The sequence below is a fragment of the Spodoptera frugiperda genome, chromosome 3, assembly GCF_023101765.2.
Source record: "Spodoptera frugiperda isolate SF20-4 chromosome 3, AGI-APGP_CSIRO_Sfru_2.0, whole genome shotgun sequence".
NCBI classification, from domain to species: Eukaryota; Metazoa; Arthropoda; class Insecta; order Lepidoptera; family Noctuidae; genus Spodoptera; species Spodoptera frugiperda.
The window spans coordinates 7,730,631-7,751,121 of record NC_064214.1 but is presented as its reverse complement, the minus strand read 5'-3'; the positions used below and the strand labels follow the sequence as shown (position 1 = coordinate 7,751,121).

At 38.9% G+C, this 20,491-nt stretch overlaps 4 protein-coding genes across 4 annotated transcripts; 2 read left to right on the top strand and 2 right to left on the bottom strand.

Moving 5' to 3' along the window:
• Window positions 1-651: 651 nt before the first annotated feature.
• On the bottom strand, window positions 652-8,378 carry LOC118274214 (myogenesis-regulating glycosidase). Its single transcript, XM_035591647.2, has 9 exons — window positions 7,719-8,378; window positions 7,233-7,361; window positions 6,297-6,503; window positions 5,418-6,078; window positions 5,109-5,301; window positions 4,722-4,831; window positions 2,436-2,709; window positions 1,354-1,510; window positions 652-1,059 (listed from the first exon to the last, which is right to left on the bottom strand). The coding sequence occupies exons 1-9, from the start codon at window positions 7,798-7,800 to the stop codon at window positions 779-781; spliced, it is 2,094 nt and encodes a 697-aa protein (XP_035447540.2). The 5' UTR covers window positions 7,801-8,378; the 3' UTR covers window positions 652-778.
• A 1,430-nt stretch (window positions 8,379-9,808) lies between these two features.
• Window positions 9,809-15,229, bottom strand: LOC118274208 (myogenesis-regulating glycosidase). Its single transcript, XM_035591641.2, has 9 exons — window positions 15,071-15,229; window positions 14,449-14,553; window positions 13,841-14,011; window positions 12,575-13,235; window positions 12,208-12,400; window positions 11,630-11,742; window positions 10,952-11,207; window positions 10,359-10,515; window positions 9,809-10,091 (listed from the first exon to the last, which is right to left on the bottom strand). Exons 1-9 carry the CDS (start codon window positions 15,093-15,095, stop codon window positions 9,904-9,906), a joined length of 1,869 nt encoding a protein of 622 aa, XP_035447534.2. The 5' UTR covers window positions 15,096-15,229; the 3' UTR covers window positions 9,809-9,903.
• A 1,357-nt stretch (window positions 15,230-16,586) lies between these two features.
• On the top strand, window positions 16,587-18,240 carry LOC126910587 (tubulin-specific chaperone A). The gene is made up of 2 exons (XM_035591517.2): window positions 16,587-16,851; window positions 17,480-18,240. Exons 1-2 carry the CDS (start codon window positions 16,643-16,645, stop codon window positions 17,613-17,615), a joined length of 345 nt encoding a protein of 114 aa, XP_035447410.1. The 5' UTR covers window positions 16,587-16,642; the 3' UTR covers window positions 17,616-18,240.
• LOC118274131 (programmed cell death protein 7) lies at window positions 17,661-20,079 on the top strand. Its single transcript, XM_035591515.2, has 4 exons — window positions 17,661-18,248; window positions 18,479-18,665; window positions 19,351-19,573; window positions 19,873-20,079. Exons 1-4 carry the CDS (start codon window positions 17,661-17,663, stop codon window positions 19,952-19,954), a joined length of 1,080 nt encoding a protein of 359 aa, XP_035447408.2. The 3' UTR covers window positions 19,955-20,079.
• Window positions 20,080-20,491: the final 412 nt, after the last annotated feature.

Sequence of the window (20,491 nt, the reverse complement as noted above, 5' to 3'; positions counted from 1 at the left end):
ATTACTTGTAGAAACAATAAAATGATAAAATCACTTGAAAATTCTAATTGTACACAAACAATGTCAAGCGTCGTGTAGTCGAGTATATTGTTGCATGATCGTCAAGGACATCTGTGTTTTACATAATTCTAACATTTGTGATTACTATATGTACTGCCTATATCTTATTGAGGTCTGCTACTATACACGGATTCAACAATTAGTACGATGCATTATTGGGTACTTTAATAACCTTTTTAGCAATGGAAATCTTCACCTATTTACCATTTGCAATAATCATGGTGTGGGAGAATCTAAGTGTGAGAGAGTCATGCTTCGCCACGAATGAGCCAACTCGCTGCCTTTGTTATGCAACCACGTCCTCATAGAAAACCGACGTGAAACAACGCTTGTGTTGTGTGCGCTAGGTTACAGGAGGCCCAATTACTCCTCTTCCCAATCCCCGATTCCCCAACAACCCTTAAATTATTAACCCTCAAAAGGCCGGTAATGCACTTGTAAAGCCTCTGGTGTTTAAGGTGTCTATGGGCGGCGGTGATTGCTTATCATCCGGTGATCTATCTGATCGTTTACCGGCTTATACCATAAAAATATGAAATCTGATGTTTAGATACACCATTTAGTAAAGTCAGAGAAAAAAATGTGTAATAATTAAAAATAAATTTTATTTTTTAAAACATTATTTTAGACGTATTATTCTCACTCCAATTAATATTTTTTAATGTTCAATCAAGGTTTAAACATATTCATATAAGACAACAAACAAACTTAAATACAATTAATTCCTTATAGCAATAATATTAGTTATTAAGCCTAAAACTACTAGGATAGCAGATGTGTAAAGAGATACACTTGAATCGTGGGACACAGAGTTATCGCGAACAAAGTATGGGAGCACATCCAACGGTGCTGGGTAGTTTCGGATCCATGTGGGGCCTTGGATAGGTTTCTCTAAGTCGCCTTCTTCGTACCAAACACCAGCCGGCAGGTAGATGTCACGGGATGTAGCTCCTTCTGTCAGTACCGGAGCCACTAAAACTGTTTCTGCCAGGAGATATTCTGCAATAAAGAAATCGAAAACCTTATTACAATTCAGTGGCGTAAGTTTTATTTAAATTATTTTCTGGACCCAATATAGCTCCTTGAGGAACTCCCTTTTTAAAACACCGAATCCTGTATTGGTATATATTTGATTATTGATCATCGAAGAAGTGATTATGCTCATGAGATACCCGCTGTGTACAAGATACATTAAAATGCAAGGCCATCGACAGGTTCTAGAACAATTTATAATAACAAATACAACATTTAATTTAAAGCTTATTTTTTCAGTATGGTGTGAGTGAATCTTACCATCCCAAATCACGAGAGCCTCTTCATCATTGGGAGCGATCCACCAGAGTGGAGTGTTGACGGGAGTGCCATCAGCTACTGCCGCCTCCATGGCCTCGAAGATCACGTCTGCGTATTCAGCATGAAGGTCTGTGTACTTCTTGCTTATTTGTACTGTCTGTAAATTGATAACTTTATTGTTAGGCTTTTTTAATTTTTGAATGTTTTGTGAAAAGACTTTTGATATATTAAATTGTTTTTACGTGAAAAGAAATTGTTTGGTTTAGTTTCTCTCGTACTCGTGGTCTTTTAATTGCCGGAGCTGCTGAGTATCTAGCGGGTTTACCAAGGTTCCGGCTAGAAAAGCAGGAGTAGGAACGGGGTGCTTTTTAGTCAGTGGTCTGACACTTCCTCTCACCTCACCTAAGACGGGACAAATCATTAGATGATTCCCCCCATAAGAAAGGCTTTTAATTTAATAATTTTGTATTGTTCGGAATTAGGCTCAGTTATTTTTTCAGTTTTACACTTCATTTTCAGTGCTAAGCGTTCCACTTAAATGTACAATAGTAAAGTATTGCGTATGAGTCACACAGGCTGACAATTGTTGTGCAATTTGATGCTTGGATAACTGCGTGTAGATAATTCATGATGATTGACTAGTACACGATGTACCTCACAATTGTTATTGACGTAGTTATACTGCTATTGTTAATTATGTTCATTATAATATTTACGAAAAACTAGATTAATTAACATACTGATTGACTGGAAGCTTCTAAATTGTAATTCTCAAAAAAAAAACCTTATTAAGGCCAATATATTTCACCAAAGCTTCAGTAATACCGCATACGTATAGATGCTATTAACTACTTTCGTGCAGTTTCACCCGCTCTGCTTGACTCCTATTGGTCATTGCGTGATGTTTTATAACCTATAGCCTTCATCGATAAATGTACTACCCAACACAAAAAGAATTATTCAAATCGGATCAGTAGTTCTGGAAATTAGCGCGTTCATACAAACAAACTCTTCAGCTTTATAATATTAGTATAGAAATGCGTAAATGTGAAATGCAATGATTTTTTCTTATAAAAGCATACCTCTTCATCGAAATTCCAAGGAGCGAAGGAATACTGCATCACAGGCAAGAAGGTGTTGGCTTGCACCCATCTGATGAACAGTTCTTTAGTTGGCAAGTCAGCCTGTTCGTGGTCCAGGTTGAAGCCGTTGCCCCCGATCATGTCTGGCAGCACGAAGGGGTAGCCGTTCAGGTTCATCTGGAAGGTGGTGGTGATGATCGTGGGCAGCCCGTTGTTCAGACCCCAGATGGAGTCACGGTCTACCATGCGCACGTATATTGGAAGGTCTTGGGTCCTGAAAGTGTATAATCATGCTTTTGAAATTCAGAGTTTTCACTATCATTGGTACCACTACTTATCTGGGGGCACGGTAGTGCCCCCGCCAAGACGAGCCAAGCGAAGCGCAAGCGCAAGGGCACTACCTACCTTTTCTCGAAGCGCTTCGTCGTATTTTTGAACCTTCATAACTTGAGTTTGGGTTATACCAGATAAACAAAATTTTCAGGATATAATGTCAGTGGTAGACTTAATAAACCTCTAAAGTTTCAATTGCATAGCTCTTATACTTTAGATTTTATTGATATCTAAAATACCCCGATTTCGTCACTCACTCACTCACTCACTCACTCACTGATGATCAACAAAATTCTTAAGGTACTTCCTGAAGTCCTAGAAAACTGAAATTTGGTATGTAAGCTAGTATTAGTACCCAAACAACAAAAAAATCCTAAAACTTGGAACTTTTACCCCCAACCCCTTAAACTAGGGGGTGAAAGTTTTTCGAGACTTCCGCAACTTTTGACGCTAGAGGTCTGAATGCGGCCGCGGAGGGGTAAAAATCTGAAATAGGGAAACTTAATTCCCTATGCTTGAGATCTGAAAATTATACACAAGTACATAGAACACAAACTTTTCATCAAATCATTATCCTACCCATAAGTACTTAGATATGAATAATATTACTACACTTCACTTCGGTAAGTGTTTATTAATCAACCTATACTTTTGAACATAAGCATCGTAAGTATAGTATGCGCCAACGCCCGCCGCCTGCCCCCTCGTCCCCGCGCAGTAGCTAAAAATAATCGGCCCGTCAGCGAGCGCGGCACCCGAACGGGGGCAGACGCGCGAGGGCAGACGTCGTTGACGGTTGTCTCGTTGAATGAAAAATTTTCGGAATATTTCGGTGATTTAAAAGTTTGCTATCGCGGAGAAAAAAACCATTTGCCTAATATTTAATTGTTAGTAGTTTAGTAGCTAAAGCTTTAGATACTAGTGTTTTAATTTTCATTGATAAAAAGTATTAGGATTACGTTTGCAATTTTCTTATAAATTTAGTAGTTTAGTAGGTGAAGGTTTAGTTAGGTACTAGTGTTCTCATTTTATCTTTCTATCATAAGCAACCTACAAAAAGAAATGAAATCCCACAAAAACATTTCATGTTAAATGTTGCCAAGACGAGACCATATAGCTCGCACTGTCAAAAAGTAATCAGATCCCGTGTAGAGCCAAGTTTCTAACCCTACATGCCCAGACCTAAATCGATAAGCCCTAATTTCACACTGAAGTTACGGGGAAATTCTACAGCCATAGCTCGTACTGCGTAGTTCGTAGCGCGTAGCAGAGTTTTTACGCTATAGTCTCGTAGGCGTGCAAACCTTGGACGTAACTGGCGAGTTGGCCGCACGGAAAGAGTTTAGAAGATTGAATAGATTTTTAAGCTCAAGCCCATATGACGAATAGCAAAAAGTCCGTGCGGCCGACTCGCCAGTTACGTCCAAGGTTTGCACGCCTACGAGACTATAGCGTAAAAACTCTGCTACGCGCTACGAACTACGCAGTACGAGCTATGGCTGTAGAATTTCCCCGTAACTTCAGTGTCAAATTAGGGCTTATCGATTTAGGTCTGGGCATGTAGGGTTAGAAACTTGGCTCTACACGGGATCTGATTACTTTTTGACAGTGCGAGCTATATGGTCTCGTCTTGGCAACATTTAACATGAAATGTTTTTGTGGGATGTAATGTTCGATTAAACTATGCTTTGAAGATTTTCCTTCTGTGTGATGTTTGCGTTTTCATACACTTATTTCTGTTACTAGCTACTTCCGCGCGGTTTCACCCGCTCTGCTCGGCTCCTATTGGTTATAGCGTGATGTTTTATAGCCTATAGTCTCGATAAATGCACTATCCAACACAAAAATAAATAATTATTCAATTCGGACTAGTAGTTCTTGAGATTAGCGCGCTCGAACAAACGAACTCTTCACCTTTAATATTATAGTATAGATTAGAAAATGGTAATTCACCTGAATCCAGCTCGGACTTCCACCATGTTTCCGAAAGTGGCGCACACTTTAGCGTACTGTTGCACCAAGTGATGGGGCTGGAACTCAATGTCACCTGTTTGGATGGCAATCTGAAACAACAGATTGAGTAAATTAGCAATGTGTGTGTGCAGCATACATGAGGAAATATTAGAAAATTTGAAACCATAATTTTGTTATAATTTTCGTGAGACATACTACTAACATTTTCACGGAATGCTGCTCATGAATATGGCTCGAAATTAGTCGAGTTCCTCGTCAAACAGTTACGTGAGTAAGCCGATAACATAATAATTAATTTGAAACCAGACTACTGTTTTTACGCTCCATTTTTGCAAGTCTGCTCACAAATATCACAAAATTTCATACCTCAGGTGCAAAACTAGCTTCTCCTGCATCAAACTTGACGCTGTCTATTCCATACGTGTCGAGTACGTCTTTAAGCCTGTCGTAGTACCAGTCAGCAGCCTTGGGGTTGGTGAAGTCGATGTACCCGGCGTTCGTACCATTGTTGTTCCACCATGAAGCGTTGATGCTCATGTTCTCATCCATCACGAAGAAACTAAAGACATTATAAATTATCAATTGATACTTGTAAGGTAAACTGAGATTGTGAATTTTGTATAGATTTGACGATCGTCAGCACAATGAAGCAAAGGTATAATAGTTAGTACCTACCCCTTCTCCACAGCTTCCGAAAACCAAGGATCACAGTTCCTATTAATGAAAGGATGTGCCCAGATCGTGACACGGTATCCCATAGCCTTGATGTCCTGCACAGTTTGTCTGAAGTCTGGGAACTTTTCCTCATTCACCACGAGAGAGCCATAGCACGTCTCCCATTGGTCATCAATCTCAAACTGAGAATTGTTAAACCCATTGTCCTTGATCTGTTGAGCAAAGTCTAGCAGTTTTGTCTCGTTGATCTCTCTGGAATACTGGGCCCAAGTAGACCAGATTGGGTGCTGAACCATTTGGAAGTCTGGAGTACCTGACGGCTTGCCAAGGTAGTTAGCAATAGCATGCTTGTGAGCTGCTTTCACGTCTGACAAAAACCAAATGTCGTAAGCCAGTATGGTACGTGGCCTGTTTGTGGAATAGGGTCCTGCTAGTTGGGCTCCGAAGCATAGATGGTTGTTCAAAATATTCCCGTAATCCATGAAGAGTGGGACCTTGTCGTGGACAATGATGTACTCTCCGGCGGAGTTGAGCCAGTACCTCTCCATGATAGCACCATTGTCGTATTCTTGAATGTAGCTTGCCCTGTAAACTTGGGTCGCAGTTTCGATTGGGTACACTTGGTCGACTTGCATGGGTCCCGCATACCAGTGTTTTGTGCCTGGAATAAAATAAAATGTTTACAGTATTTTATGTGTATCAAATGATTTTGACGTTAACAAATAAAGATATATGGGTTTTTCTGTGACGAATCAAAAACATCAGTGATAACTGTATATTGTATTCAAATCTTTGAAGGAAAAAAATCAATCAATCTGTCAATATAAACAGCTGCTCTTAAGAAATACAAGTGTCGGAAGATAAGATTATTATGCTCACCGAAATCGATGCAATCTTCTAGCCTGGTATACTGGTCGGCTTCCCAGCTGAACTTGATGCCCCTGGCCTGGGTAGCTGCCTCGTACAGGGTGTTGATAGTCAGGTTCACATTGCCAATTCTCACCAGAAGACCACCGTCTACGTCAGTCACTGTGTATGGAGCTACTAATGTGCGCCCCACCTGACCGAATACCACACGCTGGTTTTCTGGAAAAGGAGTAATAAAAGAGAAATTACTTGAATAAGCCTTTATCAGGATGGTGGAAATTTAGCAAGTTGGTTATGTTGAGAGACGTACTTGGAAGTGTGACTGAAAATCAAAAACCGAACTGATTATTCTGTAAAGATATTTTTGGAAAGTTGGCTCTCTGTTTCATTGTAAGTCGTCATCAATCTTCTATAATTTGTTGTATTGGCTAATTATGTTAGGTGTCTATAGATAATACACAAGCTTTTCGTTCTCGAAGTCTCGTCTTCAAGGGATTACGAGTCCTTGATTACCATCATGATTATCAAAGACAATGTGCCATTACTTGACATCATTAAACGTACGGACAAGGCAATAAATTGTATTTAGCGCCGTGTCTTATCAATCTTGTAATTTGCTTAAATTAGAATACATTTTGCATCCACCATAATCCCGACCTTGAAAGATCTCTGTATCTTTGTTTGTCTAGATGTTTTGATACTGGATTGATTTATTTTGTTGTTCTATTACTGTTGCGTCGTGGATTTTGTTCTGGACGTCTTTCGGTTGATGATGATGATGCGTCGTTCTGATTTAGACCTCCAATCTATCTTCCATATTTAAAAGATTTATTGATTGGATGGCCGTTAGTATGACAATCAACTACAGCTTTAGTTTCAAGGTTCAGATTTTTGATTATGGACAATTCAGGTACCACAAGGAGCTAATGAATTTCAAACTGCACTCACCATCAGTCAAAACAAGGTGGAAGCCTCCAGTGAGGATCGGCTCCAAAGTGAGTGTGACGTCATCAGCACGTACAGTGGGCTCCTCGGATATTGCAGCTGTGTGCGCGCGCGCACCTAGCGTTAGAAAAACTGAAAAACAGAAATAAGTTTAAAGTTCATGGGATGTGATATCACGTAATACATATTAGGTAATCAAAAGCGAAAGTTTGTGAGTTTGTCTGTATATTTGTTACTCAATCACGTGAAAACGGCTGAAGGGATCGGGATGAAGCTACTGATAAATATAACTAATGCATTTTTTATGAAGGTCAGCTCAAATTCCGCATCACGTAACTCTGTGTCTTCAGCCTTATCTATGTCGTTGCCCAGTTCTATCAGTTTCTTAATCATAGCTTCAACTGCATCGTAGACTTTGTGGTTCAAATATACCTGACTATAGTTCTTCTGGAAGAGACGAAACCTTGAATATAAAGATTTGAGACTTACATAAAAACGCCCTAAGAGCCGCCATCACGTCCCACCAATGAGTATCGACTGCGGTTTTTCGTGACAATATCTTTATCTGCATCGATATCTTGATATCTCTGTCATCTTACAACACTATCGCTTGCTCTTGAGCTTAAATCATTTCTGAGATAATTCTCGAATTTTACTTTTGTGACTTATGGCAACAAGACGAAGTTGTTTTTGTTGTTATAGGGAATTAAGTTCAGCTCGATAATAATTTAGCCTAATGGCCTACTTAATGAAAGCAGCGATGTGATAAACAACATCAGATTCTATGAGATTTTAAAAGACTGCTTTTAATTTGACTGCACGGTTGGTGTGGTGGCTGGGCAACTAGCTGCCGCGTAACGTGTCGCGGGTTCGATTCCCGCACGGAGCAACTCCATTGATCTCCAGTGATCCACAAATTATTGTTCCGGGTCTGGGTGTGAAGTCCCACGACACAGGAGAAAATCCTAATGTGAGGCAACGTTATTTGTAAGAAAACAAAAAAAACAATGAATCGTTTACGCTGTGTCCTGAATAACTCGTGCACCCATTGGTTCTCGTAGATATACGAAAATCTAACTAAATATTTACTTATGTATGTCGTGTTCTTGCTAAACTATTTTAGTGAATTGAACCACGAATTGTAGCCACAAATGACAATCGCATTGTAAAACTCATATTTATATTAGACTAAACTAGATAAGACCTTGATGTTAAAAGGCCATGAGATCATGAAATAAACATAGGAACTGTTCAGCGGTGGCTATACTAGCAAGGTAGGTGTTATAGATTTCGGTTAGCTTTTCATTATTTTTTTTATCGTCATGCCTTTTATCCCCGAAGGGGTAGGCAGAGGTACACCTCACCAAAGTGCACATTATGGCACGTAATGCCACTGTACAACGTACACCCACTTTTCACAATTTATGTTGTAAGTCCCACGTTATAGGTGGTGACCCTATTGCCATATGCCGGGCACATTTCCAGACTCCGTGCTACTACTGAGTTTTTTTCCGAAAAACCGAAAATAGCCCAGTAATTCTTCGCCCGACCTGGGAACCGAAACCGAGACCCTTTGACAGGCAGTCTCACATTCGGTCAACGAGGCCGTTTTTTTGCTTTTCATTCTTATTGACATATTTGTTTGTTCAAAGATAATCTCTTCCTTTAGCCGGTTGTTATCGACGCTATCGTTTCTTCAAGTAGTCTGTCAGTTGTCTCGGTTTATCACAAGTACCTTCAGTGGCTAGCAAGTCAACCTACTACTTCAATCTGTCGAATTATTTATTGGATTTTCCACTTTTCGTCAAGAAAATAAGGTTGGAATTCTAATAAAGGAATTTGTCGAGTAGATTGATCTGCCTTCACTGTGTGATGACTAGGGTTTTTTTCTGTATCTTTTTGTTCCGAGTACGTAGGTTCTAGTGAGAAGAGATTTTTGTCTTATCCGATTCAATATTTGATTATGTAAGAGTACTTTAGTGTGTTTGTTTCTGGAATATATTTGAATTTAAAATTATGATCTATCCATCATCACCAGGATCTCGTCTACATGCTGTTACTACATGCACTGGCTCCTTTACCGGTTGCCACTGAGTACTTTACGGGTCCATTAGTTATCATTGGTTATCATTGTCAGTCCTTCGACTGATGTGGGTTTCTTATTTTAGCTTGCAGATTATACCTTAGTCTAGATTATACATCGGTGAATCTACTTCTTTTTCTATCATTTGTGAATTTTCACATTTCGGATTTTGTCTCGTGTTTCTTTGAACACTAATTAATCTTCGAAAGAACAAGAATTGTTTTATTCGTAGTTCATTAATTTGTATCTAGTAAGGTAGTCATTATTGAAATAAATAAAAATATCCCCAGTGACACTTTGCCATAGTCAGAAATCGGACTTGGTTAGTCTCAACCGAATACATTCGATCAACAATCAGTCGTTAAGATTAATATAATTATTCAGTCATTTATTTGTACCTATTGTGAGCACAGTCAGTGGTGTAAAACCCATCAACTGATATTCATCATTAACGGTTCAGCAGTTTTTGAGGCCAAAACAAATAAAACAACAAATCTGTACTCATTAAAATAAATATTATTAAATTAAAATTTACAATAATAATTTATTTAATAACAATAACAAAACATTCGAGTCACATGACACACTAGTTTAATCAAGTAAAGTGAAGTATGGGAGGACGTCCAATGGGGCTGGGTAGTTCCTCAACCAGATGGGTCCGTGGACGACATCGCCAGTGTTGCCATCTCTCCAGGCACCACGAGGCAGGTAGATGTCACGGGACACTGCTCCTTGCTTCACCACTGGAGCTGCTAAGATCTTCTCACCCAAAAGGAATTCTGGAATACGACAAAAATGGTTTGAGTGGTGGTAGTAGTAATTCCTTCTGGCGTTGATTGTCTATCATCAGGTGATTTGTTTGCGCTGATGAAAGACAAGCGAAAATTTTGTAAAAAAGGTCCTTTTTAACACGCTTTTATTAGCTTGGGTTGTTATAATGATAATCTTCTGCAATAATATTTGCTTTGACAGTCTATAGTGCATCTATAGACTGTCAAAACAAATATCAATCTTATGCAGTTATATCAATAAGTTGATCTTGTTACCGTCAGCAATAGCGAAGGCTTCTTCATCATGAGGGTCGAGCCACCAGATGGGAGGGTTGACGGGAGTGCCGTCACTGACTGACTTCTCCATGGCAGCGAGGATCACGTCAGCGTACTCCGCGTGAAGGTCCGTGTAGCGACGGCAGATTTCTACAGCCTAGTAACGAGACAAATTATATTGGTTAAATTATTAGTGGCACAACTTTTATATCCTAAAGCAGTAAGCAAAGGTTTTTTCTTAAAACACGTTGCCCCACTTTAGGATTTTCTCCTGTGTTGTGAGTGTGTTTACAAACAAACAATTTCATATACACACATGATACTCAGATCCGAAACAAAAATTTGTGGATCACGCAGAGAGATGTTCCGTGTGGGAATGGAACTCGCGAAAAGTAGCTCGGCTGTCAGTCGCCCAGCCACCGTGCCAACAATGCAGTCAAAATATTTAAACGTAGCAATCATTATCAGTAGTTATACTATGATACTCATTAGTTGGCGCTTTGTAACCATTCAGTCAACGTGGTGATGGCTTGGAAATAGTAACATAATTACTATCCTTATAATAAGTTAGAGAAGTATTCTTTCAAGCTTACCTCCTCATCATGATCCCATGGCACGAAGGAGTACTGAAGAGTGGGCATGAACACGTTAGCCTGCAGCCACCTGACGAAGAGTTCCTTGCTGGGCTTCTCATTGTAGCCGTTGCCTCCGATCATGTCAGGCAGCACCAGGGTGTAGCCGTTCAGGTTCATGGAGAGCAGAGTGGTGATCAAAGTCTCCAGGCCGTTGTTGTAGTCCCATAGAGTGTCCTTGTCTACCATGCGGATGAAGACTGGCAGGTCTTGGGTCCTGGAAGAATGGGGTGAGGTTTAAGTGGTGCATAGAAAGGGATCTTAATAGAGGAATATCATTTTTGCAATTACGCCATATTATATTATATTCACATATTTACAGCCTATTAAGTGGCTACTGCTGACCAAAGGTTTCTTCTCGTACGGAGAAGGTTTAAACATTAAACACCACGCTTGTTCAATGCGGGTTGCGGATTTCAAAGTTATAATTTGATATTATAAGGCCTGGTTTCCTCACAATGTTTTCCTTCAACGTTTGTCAATGGTTCCAACAAATGTTAGAAAGTACATATAGCTCAGAAAAAGTCACATTGGTACTTGCCGAATGGTAAGTTTCTAACCGTTTAAAAATTAAACTATTTTTCGATTAAACGAGAAAGGTAAATAAGTCCTGATCTAAGGAATTGGCATAATTCTCACCTCATTCCAGATCTGACTTCGATGGCGGGTCCGAACTTGGCGACGGTGCGCACGTACGCCTGCACGATGTGGCCAGGGTGCAGGTTGATGTCCAGGCCGTTCTGGACTGGGATCTATGGACATTAAGGAGAGAAAACTTTAGTATTATAATGATCTTATTAGTGATTAAAAAACTGATAAACAATGTAACCAAGATTTGACCTGTGAATCTGTTGAAAATAAGTAACCTATGGAGTTTCTTGCTCGTTCTTCTCCATAGGAATCTACACTTTGGAAAGAGTATACAAGTATGTATAGCTTCACTAGAGGACTGGCCGGACAGACATTATTATATTTGCTTTCACGTTCAAAAGTGCCTTCCATTGATAGATATTCGTAATTTTTTTGTTTCATTATCGTCAATTCGATCAATTATAGACTCTTTTCGTAAGACAAAACCCTCTACATTTTTTGGGTTCATAACAGATAGTTATTTACTTGTGTAGTTAAATCACCTTATTCATTTGAGCAAAACATTTTAGAGCAATGATAAAGAAATAAGTCAAAGCCTCATCACCATCATCATACATTATTTGTACCTGTGGAGACCAGCTAGATTCTCCAGCGTCAAACTTGACAGTATCAATGTCGTAGGTCTCAATCACGTTGCGGACTCTATCGGAGAACCAGTCAGCAGCCTCAGGGTTGGTGAAGTCGATGTAGCCAGGTACGGAGCCGTTGTTGTTCCACCAGGTCGTGTCTGGACTGCCTTCCTCGTTCAGGACCAGGTAGCTGGTGGAATTATATTGGTTAGTATTGAAATTATATCGGTTACAACGAAATTGAATTAAAGCAAATATTAGTAATAGTGTTTTCATGACACTTTTATGGCTAATAGGACACTGCAATAGTACTCTGAATCATAGAAGTCGAATGAAAGAAAAAATTAAGAAAATGTTCACTTACCCCTTTCCTAAAGCCTCAGAGTACCAAGGCTCGCAGTCCTTGTTGATGAAGGGATGCACCCAAATGGCGACCCTGAAGCCAAGACCCTTGATGTCCTGCACCAACTGCTTGAGGTCAGGAAGCTTCCTTACATCCACGAACAGAGAACCGTAGCAGACTTCCCAAAGATCATCGATCTCAAACTGAGCGTTAGGGAAACCACTGTCCTTGATCTCGTTGGCGAAGGCCCAGAGATTGTCCTGGTCGATTTCCCTGGAGTAACGAGCCCAGGTAGACCAGATGGGGTACTGGATCATCCTATAGTCGGGAACACCAGAGGGTTTGCCGAGGTAGTTGTCTACAGCGTGTTGGTGGGCGATCTTAGGGTTCTCAAAGAACCAGAGGTCGTATTTCAGGACATTTTCGGTTCTCCTTGTGGAGTAGGGGTCAGCGACTTCAGCGATCAAACAGAGATGGTTGTCCAGCTCGTTGTGGTAGTCGATGAAGAGAGGTACTTCAGGGGCGACGTAGAGGTACATGCCGTCAGAGTTGAGCCAGTAACGCTCGCCCACAGCGGCATTGTCTTCCTCCTTGGATACGGCGGAGTACTTCTTGAGGAATGAGTTCTGGATGGGCCAGTACTGCTGCTTCTGTTCGGGACCAGCGAACCATTGGCTGTTGCCTGCAGGAGGATGATTTATTATGAATTGTTATTGTTACGTGCATGATGTATATGCCCACATTTTGATACGGTAGAAATATTTCGGTTTCAAAACCAAACGCCTATTAAAACTTTCATCTATAGTTCAATTGTCAGTCTAGTTCTAGTACTGAGTTACTTATACATTTTCAAGAGTGTTAAAAAATCACATTGTTTTTGCATGAAAAGCTATCGAGTCATGTTGCAAAAATCTATCTATTCGATAACGTGAAGTGACAGGTGCTTGGCTTTCAAGCGGTTTTATCAACGAAATTGATAAATATCTACAAAGTAACCACTACACTACTGTAGATAGGAGTTTACATACTTATGCAAGTATACATTGCGTGCTTGCGAGCAAGTACCATAAGTACAGCGTGAAGATAACATTATGAATCGACAAGATTGGCGCCTTACTCAAGGTTAAGTGTGAGAAATGGAGAGAAAACTCGCTGAAATAAAAAGATTGTGCAACAAAATAATACACTGGAAAATATTCCCAAATTACTAGAACAACTAAATTATTTATTTTTGGGCTTGCGTATAAGTTTGTCCTCTGTAAAAAGTCGTTCTATACGAGTACTTACCAAAATCAATGCAGTCTTGGAACACGACGTCGGCGGGACCGTTCCAGGTGACAGTGATCTTGAGGCCGCCCCTCCAGGCCTCCCCGGAGGCTTCCACGCTAAACGTCACACCATTGTCGTTGCCTTGCACAGCACCACGACCGATGTGGCCCACGTAGTGGGGTCCAGAAGCTGTGCCAAAGGAACCATGATATACATTTTCTGAACAAAATCAATATTAAGAATCGTAGAAAATCACGTAAAAATGTTGTGCACGAGTGGAAAATACATGTTTACAATAAATGTTCGTGACTTTCGCGAACCATACAACTTTGTTTTCCATTCTAGAAGGAGCTTTTCTTCATCTCTCTAATAGTCACTTTTTTTTTCATAATACAACGGTGACAAGAAATCTGATGGTAAATGTTAATAAATAAATTACCGTGGCCTATGAACGCTTCTTTTTGGTCCTCGGTGACTATCAGGGTTTTGATCTTTCAAATATTACCAGAGTAACGTCTTTAAGATCAGATAACAAATTATAAATGATTCATCCATTCCATTCATATACCTACATATTCCTGTCTATTCCAAAAGTATGATAAATCTTGTAGGTAGGTTTGACTTACGTCCATCGATGGTCAAGAAGGAGCTGCCATCATCGTTCATGTGAACATGAGGCCTGCGCTGCTGCTGGCTCGCGGGCGGGACGGCACATAGTGCCACTGTCACTCCTGCAGACAATAGCAAAGAAACGGTTGGTTAGGTGTCTCCTCAGGATGTACACTTTGTTAAGTTCTTTGAGAAGAAGTTACAGAAATTAGAAATGTTTGAGAATTTATTTTATACAGGTACTCAGGTACCTTAGATCAGGATGAGATCGGAGATTACAGTTCTTATTATCAACAGTCAAGTTCAAAGTTTTAGGGTACCTATAAAAATGGGTCGCGAATTGCTGCTCAGGAATTTGAGCCTCTAGCATGGCTTGAAATATTTGGGTTCCTTGTCAAACATAATAATTAATGTAACAACTGTTGTTAAAGTGTTCCATCGGATGTTTTCACAGCTTTTAGTTATAAACCTTCAATTTAGTCTCCAATGAAGTTTTGATAAAAAGCTATTTTTGGTTAGTAACTAAAATACAGTTAAATTTATTTCCCAACACCAAAAGTTCTTTATCAAAAAGCCTAGACTGTTAATACAAGAGCAAGTGCGACCTTGAAACTTTAGAGCTTAGCAACAAACACCTACCTGCCAACAGGAGAATCACCTTCATCTTGTATCGTGGTACTGACGGTAATCCCGCACGGTACGATATATTTATTTGTACGATCGCTATTTCGGTATCTCATCTCATGGTATCGCTGTAATCATATCTTAACGGATACAGAGAATTCCATGTCAGATAGTGTGTATGGTCAAATCCCCTGTAGTTTTTGGCGTGGTTTACTTATAGGATGTTTGAAATTTACATGGATCAGTAAAGAAGTTTCTTAAGTGTTCTTGTTATCTTCTTTTGTTGTCTTTATTGCAAAGAAACTGTCTTTTTTAATTAAATGCAGAATTTGGATGAAAAATCACTCTTTCTGGTGTGAAGTGGGAAGGAGTATCCGTGGTTTTCTGATTATAACAAGCCCTTTCCAATTCCTGTTCCATGCCGGAACCGCAGTATCTAGCGACCTTATCTACAACTCTGGCAGAAGAAGCAGTAAATGATACTTAAGCTTTGTAGCTACCATTAGTGGATAGTATAAAAAATATCGTAGTTCCTAATTAAAGCTTGCCAATGAACAGATTCCGGAGTGATACCACGGCCTCACAGAAAACCGACATGAAACAACGCTTGCTTGATTACTACCCTTCCCAATCTTCCCAATCCTCGATTCCCCAACAATCCTTAAATTCCTAACCCTCAAAAGGCCAGCAACGCATTTGTAACGCCTCTGGTGTTTCAAGTGCGATTGCTTACCATCAGGTGATCTGTCTGCTCGTTTTCCGGCTTATTACATAAAAAAATCCACAACCTGTATGTAACAAGACAGATACTAAGATTGCTTGCTCTCTAGAACGTGAAGTCGTGTAACCAGGGACGGCAGGCATAGTCTCTCGACACAAGATTCCGGCTCGATATGATAAGATACAGCTACAATGCTATCTCTCAAGTAGCTTGTTTGTAATATTTATGTAATGCTGAGTACTATTTTTAGTGGTTCAAGTTTTCAATTATTTTATAGGTACTGGATTCTTCTGGAAAATAAGTCGGTTGTAATAAGTAGGATTGTTGAAAAGTGAAATAAAATTAAATGAACTTTTCAGTTCAATTGTGGGAACATGTTGATGATAATGTATTATAGTCGTGAGATTTAATAGGCCTTAAATCATTAGGAGGTAGAAAATATCGTTAAAGCCAGCATTAATTAAATACTTAATTATTCGTTTCTCCTTATGAAAGTATGTTAGATTATCTTCAATAACATATTTTCTTAACTCGTCACTTCATTTACACGACAGTCATTTGAAATTCACCGATAAGGTAGTACAGAAGCTTGTCTACTCTCAGGTTTTGCATGAAGCAAATAGTTGAATATTAACAGATTATGAGCCGTAAGTATTATCCTGAATGATATATTTTACGTAAATAAAATAGCCTTTTGTATGCGGGTAGTTTGAATAAATTTTAATGCTAGAAATGGTACCTAAACAATTACTGAAACGCAACTCCAAATTATAGATAAAAGAGCTTGATTGTCTATACAGCTGTCAAGTCATCATTTTGAGTTTGACAACTAAGTTAAAAAAAAACAATAGCGAACTTTTGTAACAATGGCAGATCCTAGAATTCGTCAAATAAAAATAAAGACCGGCGTTGTGAAACGCATAGCTAAAGAGAAAGTAGTGTATGAGAAGGAGGCGGAACAGCAGAAGAATAGAATACAGAAGTTAAAAGACGAGGGTCAGGACGAGCACAACATTCGGAAGCAAGAAGAAGTGCTTCAAGAGTCGCTGATGATGGTACCAGATTGTCAAAGACGGTGAGTGAGGCACTAAAACTAGTATTAAGACCTATAAATCATCATAATTCCACACTCTATATAATATGTTGCGTAGTTTCATAGTAATTTGTATGTAAAATCACAGATGTGTTTAGAGGTTAAGTGCGGCGCGACAGTTGTTCTTTGTTGCAGCCGTTAGTCATTGACCCATGACGATTCGTTTATAGATATGATGACACATGTCGATTCCATGAATATTCATTAAGTTTTTTAAATATTGGGGTGTATTAGTTTATACTTGTGTAATGTTTTGTGGGTAGATTCCAATTAGAATAAATACTATTATGCACTTATGCAGTCCTTTAATATTTGCTTATCTATTGTAATAAGAGATGATTAGGAAATTGCAAACAATGGACCCTTAGCCTTTACATTTGTAATTTAATAGTGTAAAATACTTTCTTCATATTTTTCCCTATTTTGCTTGCATCATGCACCTACCATTGGTGTGTCTCTCCATCACCCAAAGGTGTGGCTGGTAGATGTACTATTTTGTGTATGAAGAATTAAACAAATAAAATAAAATACTGGACCCAAAAATAAGTTAATCAGTTTAGTTACACTTCTTGCCCATGACATTTGCTTAATAATTTGTATTATTTCACAGACTGGTGAAAGCATTCAGTGACCTCAAGAACACATTAGAAACAGAGCAGGATCTCAAAGAACACGAGGATTACGTAGCAGCGGAGCAAGTACTCAAGGACGCTGAGAGCCAACTCCCAGAGACAGGGGCTTTATAATAACAATACAATATTTTTCTACTAATTTTATAATAATACACAATCATGTCTTATAATCCTAATTTTTATAATAATTTTTGCGGAAACAATTCTACATTCCAAAGTTTGCCACCTAATTATGTGCCACCTCCTCCGCAACCACCTGCATACTTCATACCTGCCTCCACTCCTGCTGCCAAACGAGAGAAGCAAGATCAGGAGTTCCTAAAAACCTTTGAGAAGAGGATTCCAGTTAGAGAGCTCACTCAGATTAATGTAAAACCGCTGTCAATATCTGAAGTTCGGGAAAAGATACGCAAAATGGTTATCACTGTAAATGAATTGAAGGCTAAAGAGAAAATGCTTAGCAAAAACATAAGTACATTGTCTGAAGATGAGTGGAGATCTAACATGAAAGAAGTGGAGGAAAACCAAGCTCTGATTAATAAAACCCTGACTATACTCAATGGTCCGTACTTAGACTTACTACGGAAGCTTCTAGCGAAGAGGGCAGCCAAGAGATTGCGTCTAAGGAAAGCTAACATGGACAGGAAGAGAGAGAAGGAAGAAAGAATGAAAGAGATGAAAGAGCGGTCTCGGAAGATTGATGAGAACTTGCAGAAAATCAAAGATGACATCAATAAAGCTAAGCAGGTAACTTTAGTTTTTACTTTAAAGTATATTTCATATACTTTTTCAAATATAATGTTTTAGAGTTTTGAGCTATCCAGTTCTGCCAATCTTTGTCCCTAGTTATGAGTTCTTGTCCATAGTTGTTTCAGTCAATGTCGTAATTTGGCCATATTAGAATTAGATCTAGATCTACATGCATAATCTCTCTATTTAGTGATTCCACACCTATTTAATTTCTTTTTGTTTTATAGGAAGCTGAACAGAAACTGCAAGCTGATATGGTTTTAAAAGAAGTTCTCCGCAAGAAGAGTGATGCCAAGAAATGTCTGACTAAACTGGATGCTCTCGTGAAACTGCGCAAGGCTAGACAAAACACTGCCGCGGGGAGGGGTGAGAGTGTGTCGGAGAGTGATGAGGCTGCCTTCCTCTCGCATATTGGTAAGCAATCGTGAAATTGTTATAAATTTACTGATTTGTTGTTTTTCCTAAATACCAAGAATAGATTATGGCTTATTGATCATGTAATCAAATGCAAAAACAACGAAATTTGGATATTTTTGTGTCCAAAAGCTTAAAAAAAAAATCTACCTTAGGATTTTCGAATACAGTAGAAGCTCCTTATTCGCGCTTCCTTCATTCGCGTTTTCACTATTCGCGGATTAAAAAATTGCGATCCAATTCCTATATTCGCGGTCTAAAATTTCTTTATTCGCGGATTGAATCGAAATATCGGTGCGTAACCTAAATGAAGTCGGTTAAAAAAAATACATTCGCTATCCTTTGTCAACGCGTCAGTAGAAGGATAAAAAATAAAATAAACCTTATTACAACTACATCTAGATTGTGACTTCTGCCTAAATCTAGTGTGACCTAAACCTGATGATAATAATATTATCATCGGGCAATCTGTATGATCAGAATGTTCAATTAAACATTTTTTTATCTACTATTTGCTTCTTGATTTCGTCATCTAGGAACGTATCCCCTATAACCCCATACAAATTACCATTCCATATTCACGGTTTCTGTATTCGCGGCATATTTACGGAACGCATACCCCGCGAATAAAGAGCTTCTACTGTACTTTTATTTGATTTGATAATCACTTCAATCATATTTACAGAAAAACTAAAATCACTTTGGGAACGTAAGCTTGTACTGTACGAGAAGGAAGAGGTGGAACTGCGTGCTCAGCTAGACGAGGACTCGGAGAGGCAATACTCCATGTTGGCAGAGGCAGAACAACATGTCGCCACCAACCTCAACCTCTGGAGGACGGCACTCTTTGGAGGGAAGCTGCCACAGGTCGATTTTGCAGGCGACGTCGCTAAGTTTATTGCAGTCAGGTAATTAGCAAAAATTATTATTGATTTCAATTTATAGAAATAATAAGAGACTGTGTTGTTGACAGTTAAAATTTTATTAATCTTGGGAAAACTGGGATGTAGAAGTTTACACAATGTATTGTAATGTTTTTGCCAAAGCATAAGACTTTGACAAAAAATCATTCTCTTAAAAATGTAGATTTCTAAAGTTTTTCGAAAATTCGAATTGATATGGTGCCCATTATAGTAATTTTATTATACTTAACTCCCTTTCGGACACAAATTCCTGTTCAGAATTATAACTTTATTTCTATTTCCAGATCACAGTGGGATCGCTACATCAGCAAGGAAGGAACTCGCCTGCCTGTCGGCTGGGTCCCTCCGTCCACGAGACCTGCGTGAATTTGTGCACGTTTGTTCCAACACTACAGTATTTGGATGTAATCTAATATTTATTTGCATGTTATATATGTGGCCTTAATTGCAAAGCTTTTTATTACAAATAAAGAATGCATTTACTATTCAATTATTTTGTTGTTTTATTTATGTTTACTTACTTTGAGTTTGTATTTAGGTACTTTGATACAAATGGCTATCCAACGGCCACCAATTACTTAAAAAACAAAACAATACAGAAAATAGTTAGTCTATGTTGTAAGTCCTATGTGAAAAAGTGGGTGGCAAATATTCTGAAATGGCGTTTTGTAGTATTAGTTGTTGCAAAATATAGATCACTAGCGGACCCGACAGACGTTGTCCTGTCTACACGTCTTTAATTTGAAAATTTTAATCTTTTTTTAATAAGCTAAAACATTCTGGACCTTTTTGGTGAAAATTATTATTCAAATGTTATGACAATATCTAACGTCACATATATTTGACACTGCGATGGTAGCGCCGTCCGTCGGATTCGATGTAAAACATTCCAAAATCAACAAC

Bases quoted from the DNA above. Each gene is read 5' to 3' on its own strand.
- LOC118274208 (XM_035591641.2), bottom strand. From the start codon at position 15,095: ATGAAGGTGATTCTCCTGTTGGCAG. The intron at 12,401-12,574 runs GTAAGTGAACAT...TAATTCCACCAG, and splicing joins TCTGAGGCTTTAGGAAAGGG to CTACCTGGTCCTGAACGAGG. The intron at 11,743-12,207 runs GTACAAATAATG...TAATGTCCATAG, and splicing joins AATCTAGCTGGTCTCCACAG to ATCCCAGTCCAGAACGGCCT.
- LOC118274131 (XM_035591515.2), top strand. From the start codon at position 17,661: ATGTCTTATAATCCTAATTTTTATAATAATTTTTGCGGAAACAATTCT. The intron at 18,666-19,350 runs GTAAGCAATCGT...TCATATTTACAG, and splicing joins TGCCTTCCTCTCGCATATTG to AAAAACTAAAATCACTTTGG. The intron at 19,574-19,872 runs GTAATTAGCAAA...TTCTATTTCCAG, and splicing joins GCTAAGTTTATTGCAGTCAG to ATCACAGTGGGATCGCTACA.
- LOC126910587 (XM_035591517.2), top strand. From the start codon at position 16,643: ATGGCAGATCCTAGAATTCGTCAAATAAAAATAAAGACCGGCGTTGTG. The intron at 16,852-17,479 runs GTGAGTGAGGCA...ATTATTTCACAG, and splicing joins GTACCAGATTGTCAAAGACG to ACTGGTGAAAGCATTCAGTG.
- LOC118274214 (XM_035591647.2), bottom strand. From the start codon at position 7,800: ATGCAGATAAAGATATTGTCACGAAAAACCGCAGTCGATACTCATTGG. The intron at 4,832-5,108 runs GTATGAAATTTT...CTGTTGTTTCAG, and splicing joins AAGCTAGTTTTGCACCTGAG to ATTGCCATCCAAACAGGTGA. The intron at 2,710-4,721 runs GTGAATTACCAT...ATACACTTTCAG, and splicing joins GAAGTCCGAGCTGGATTCAG to GACCCAAGACCTTCCAATAT.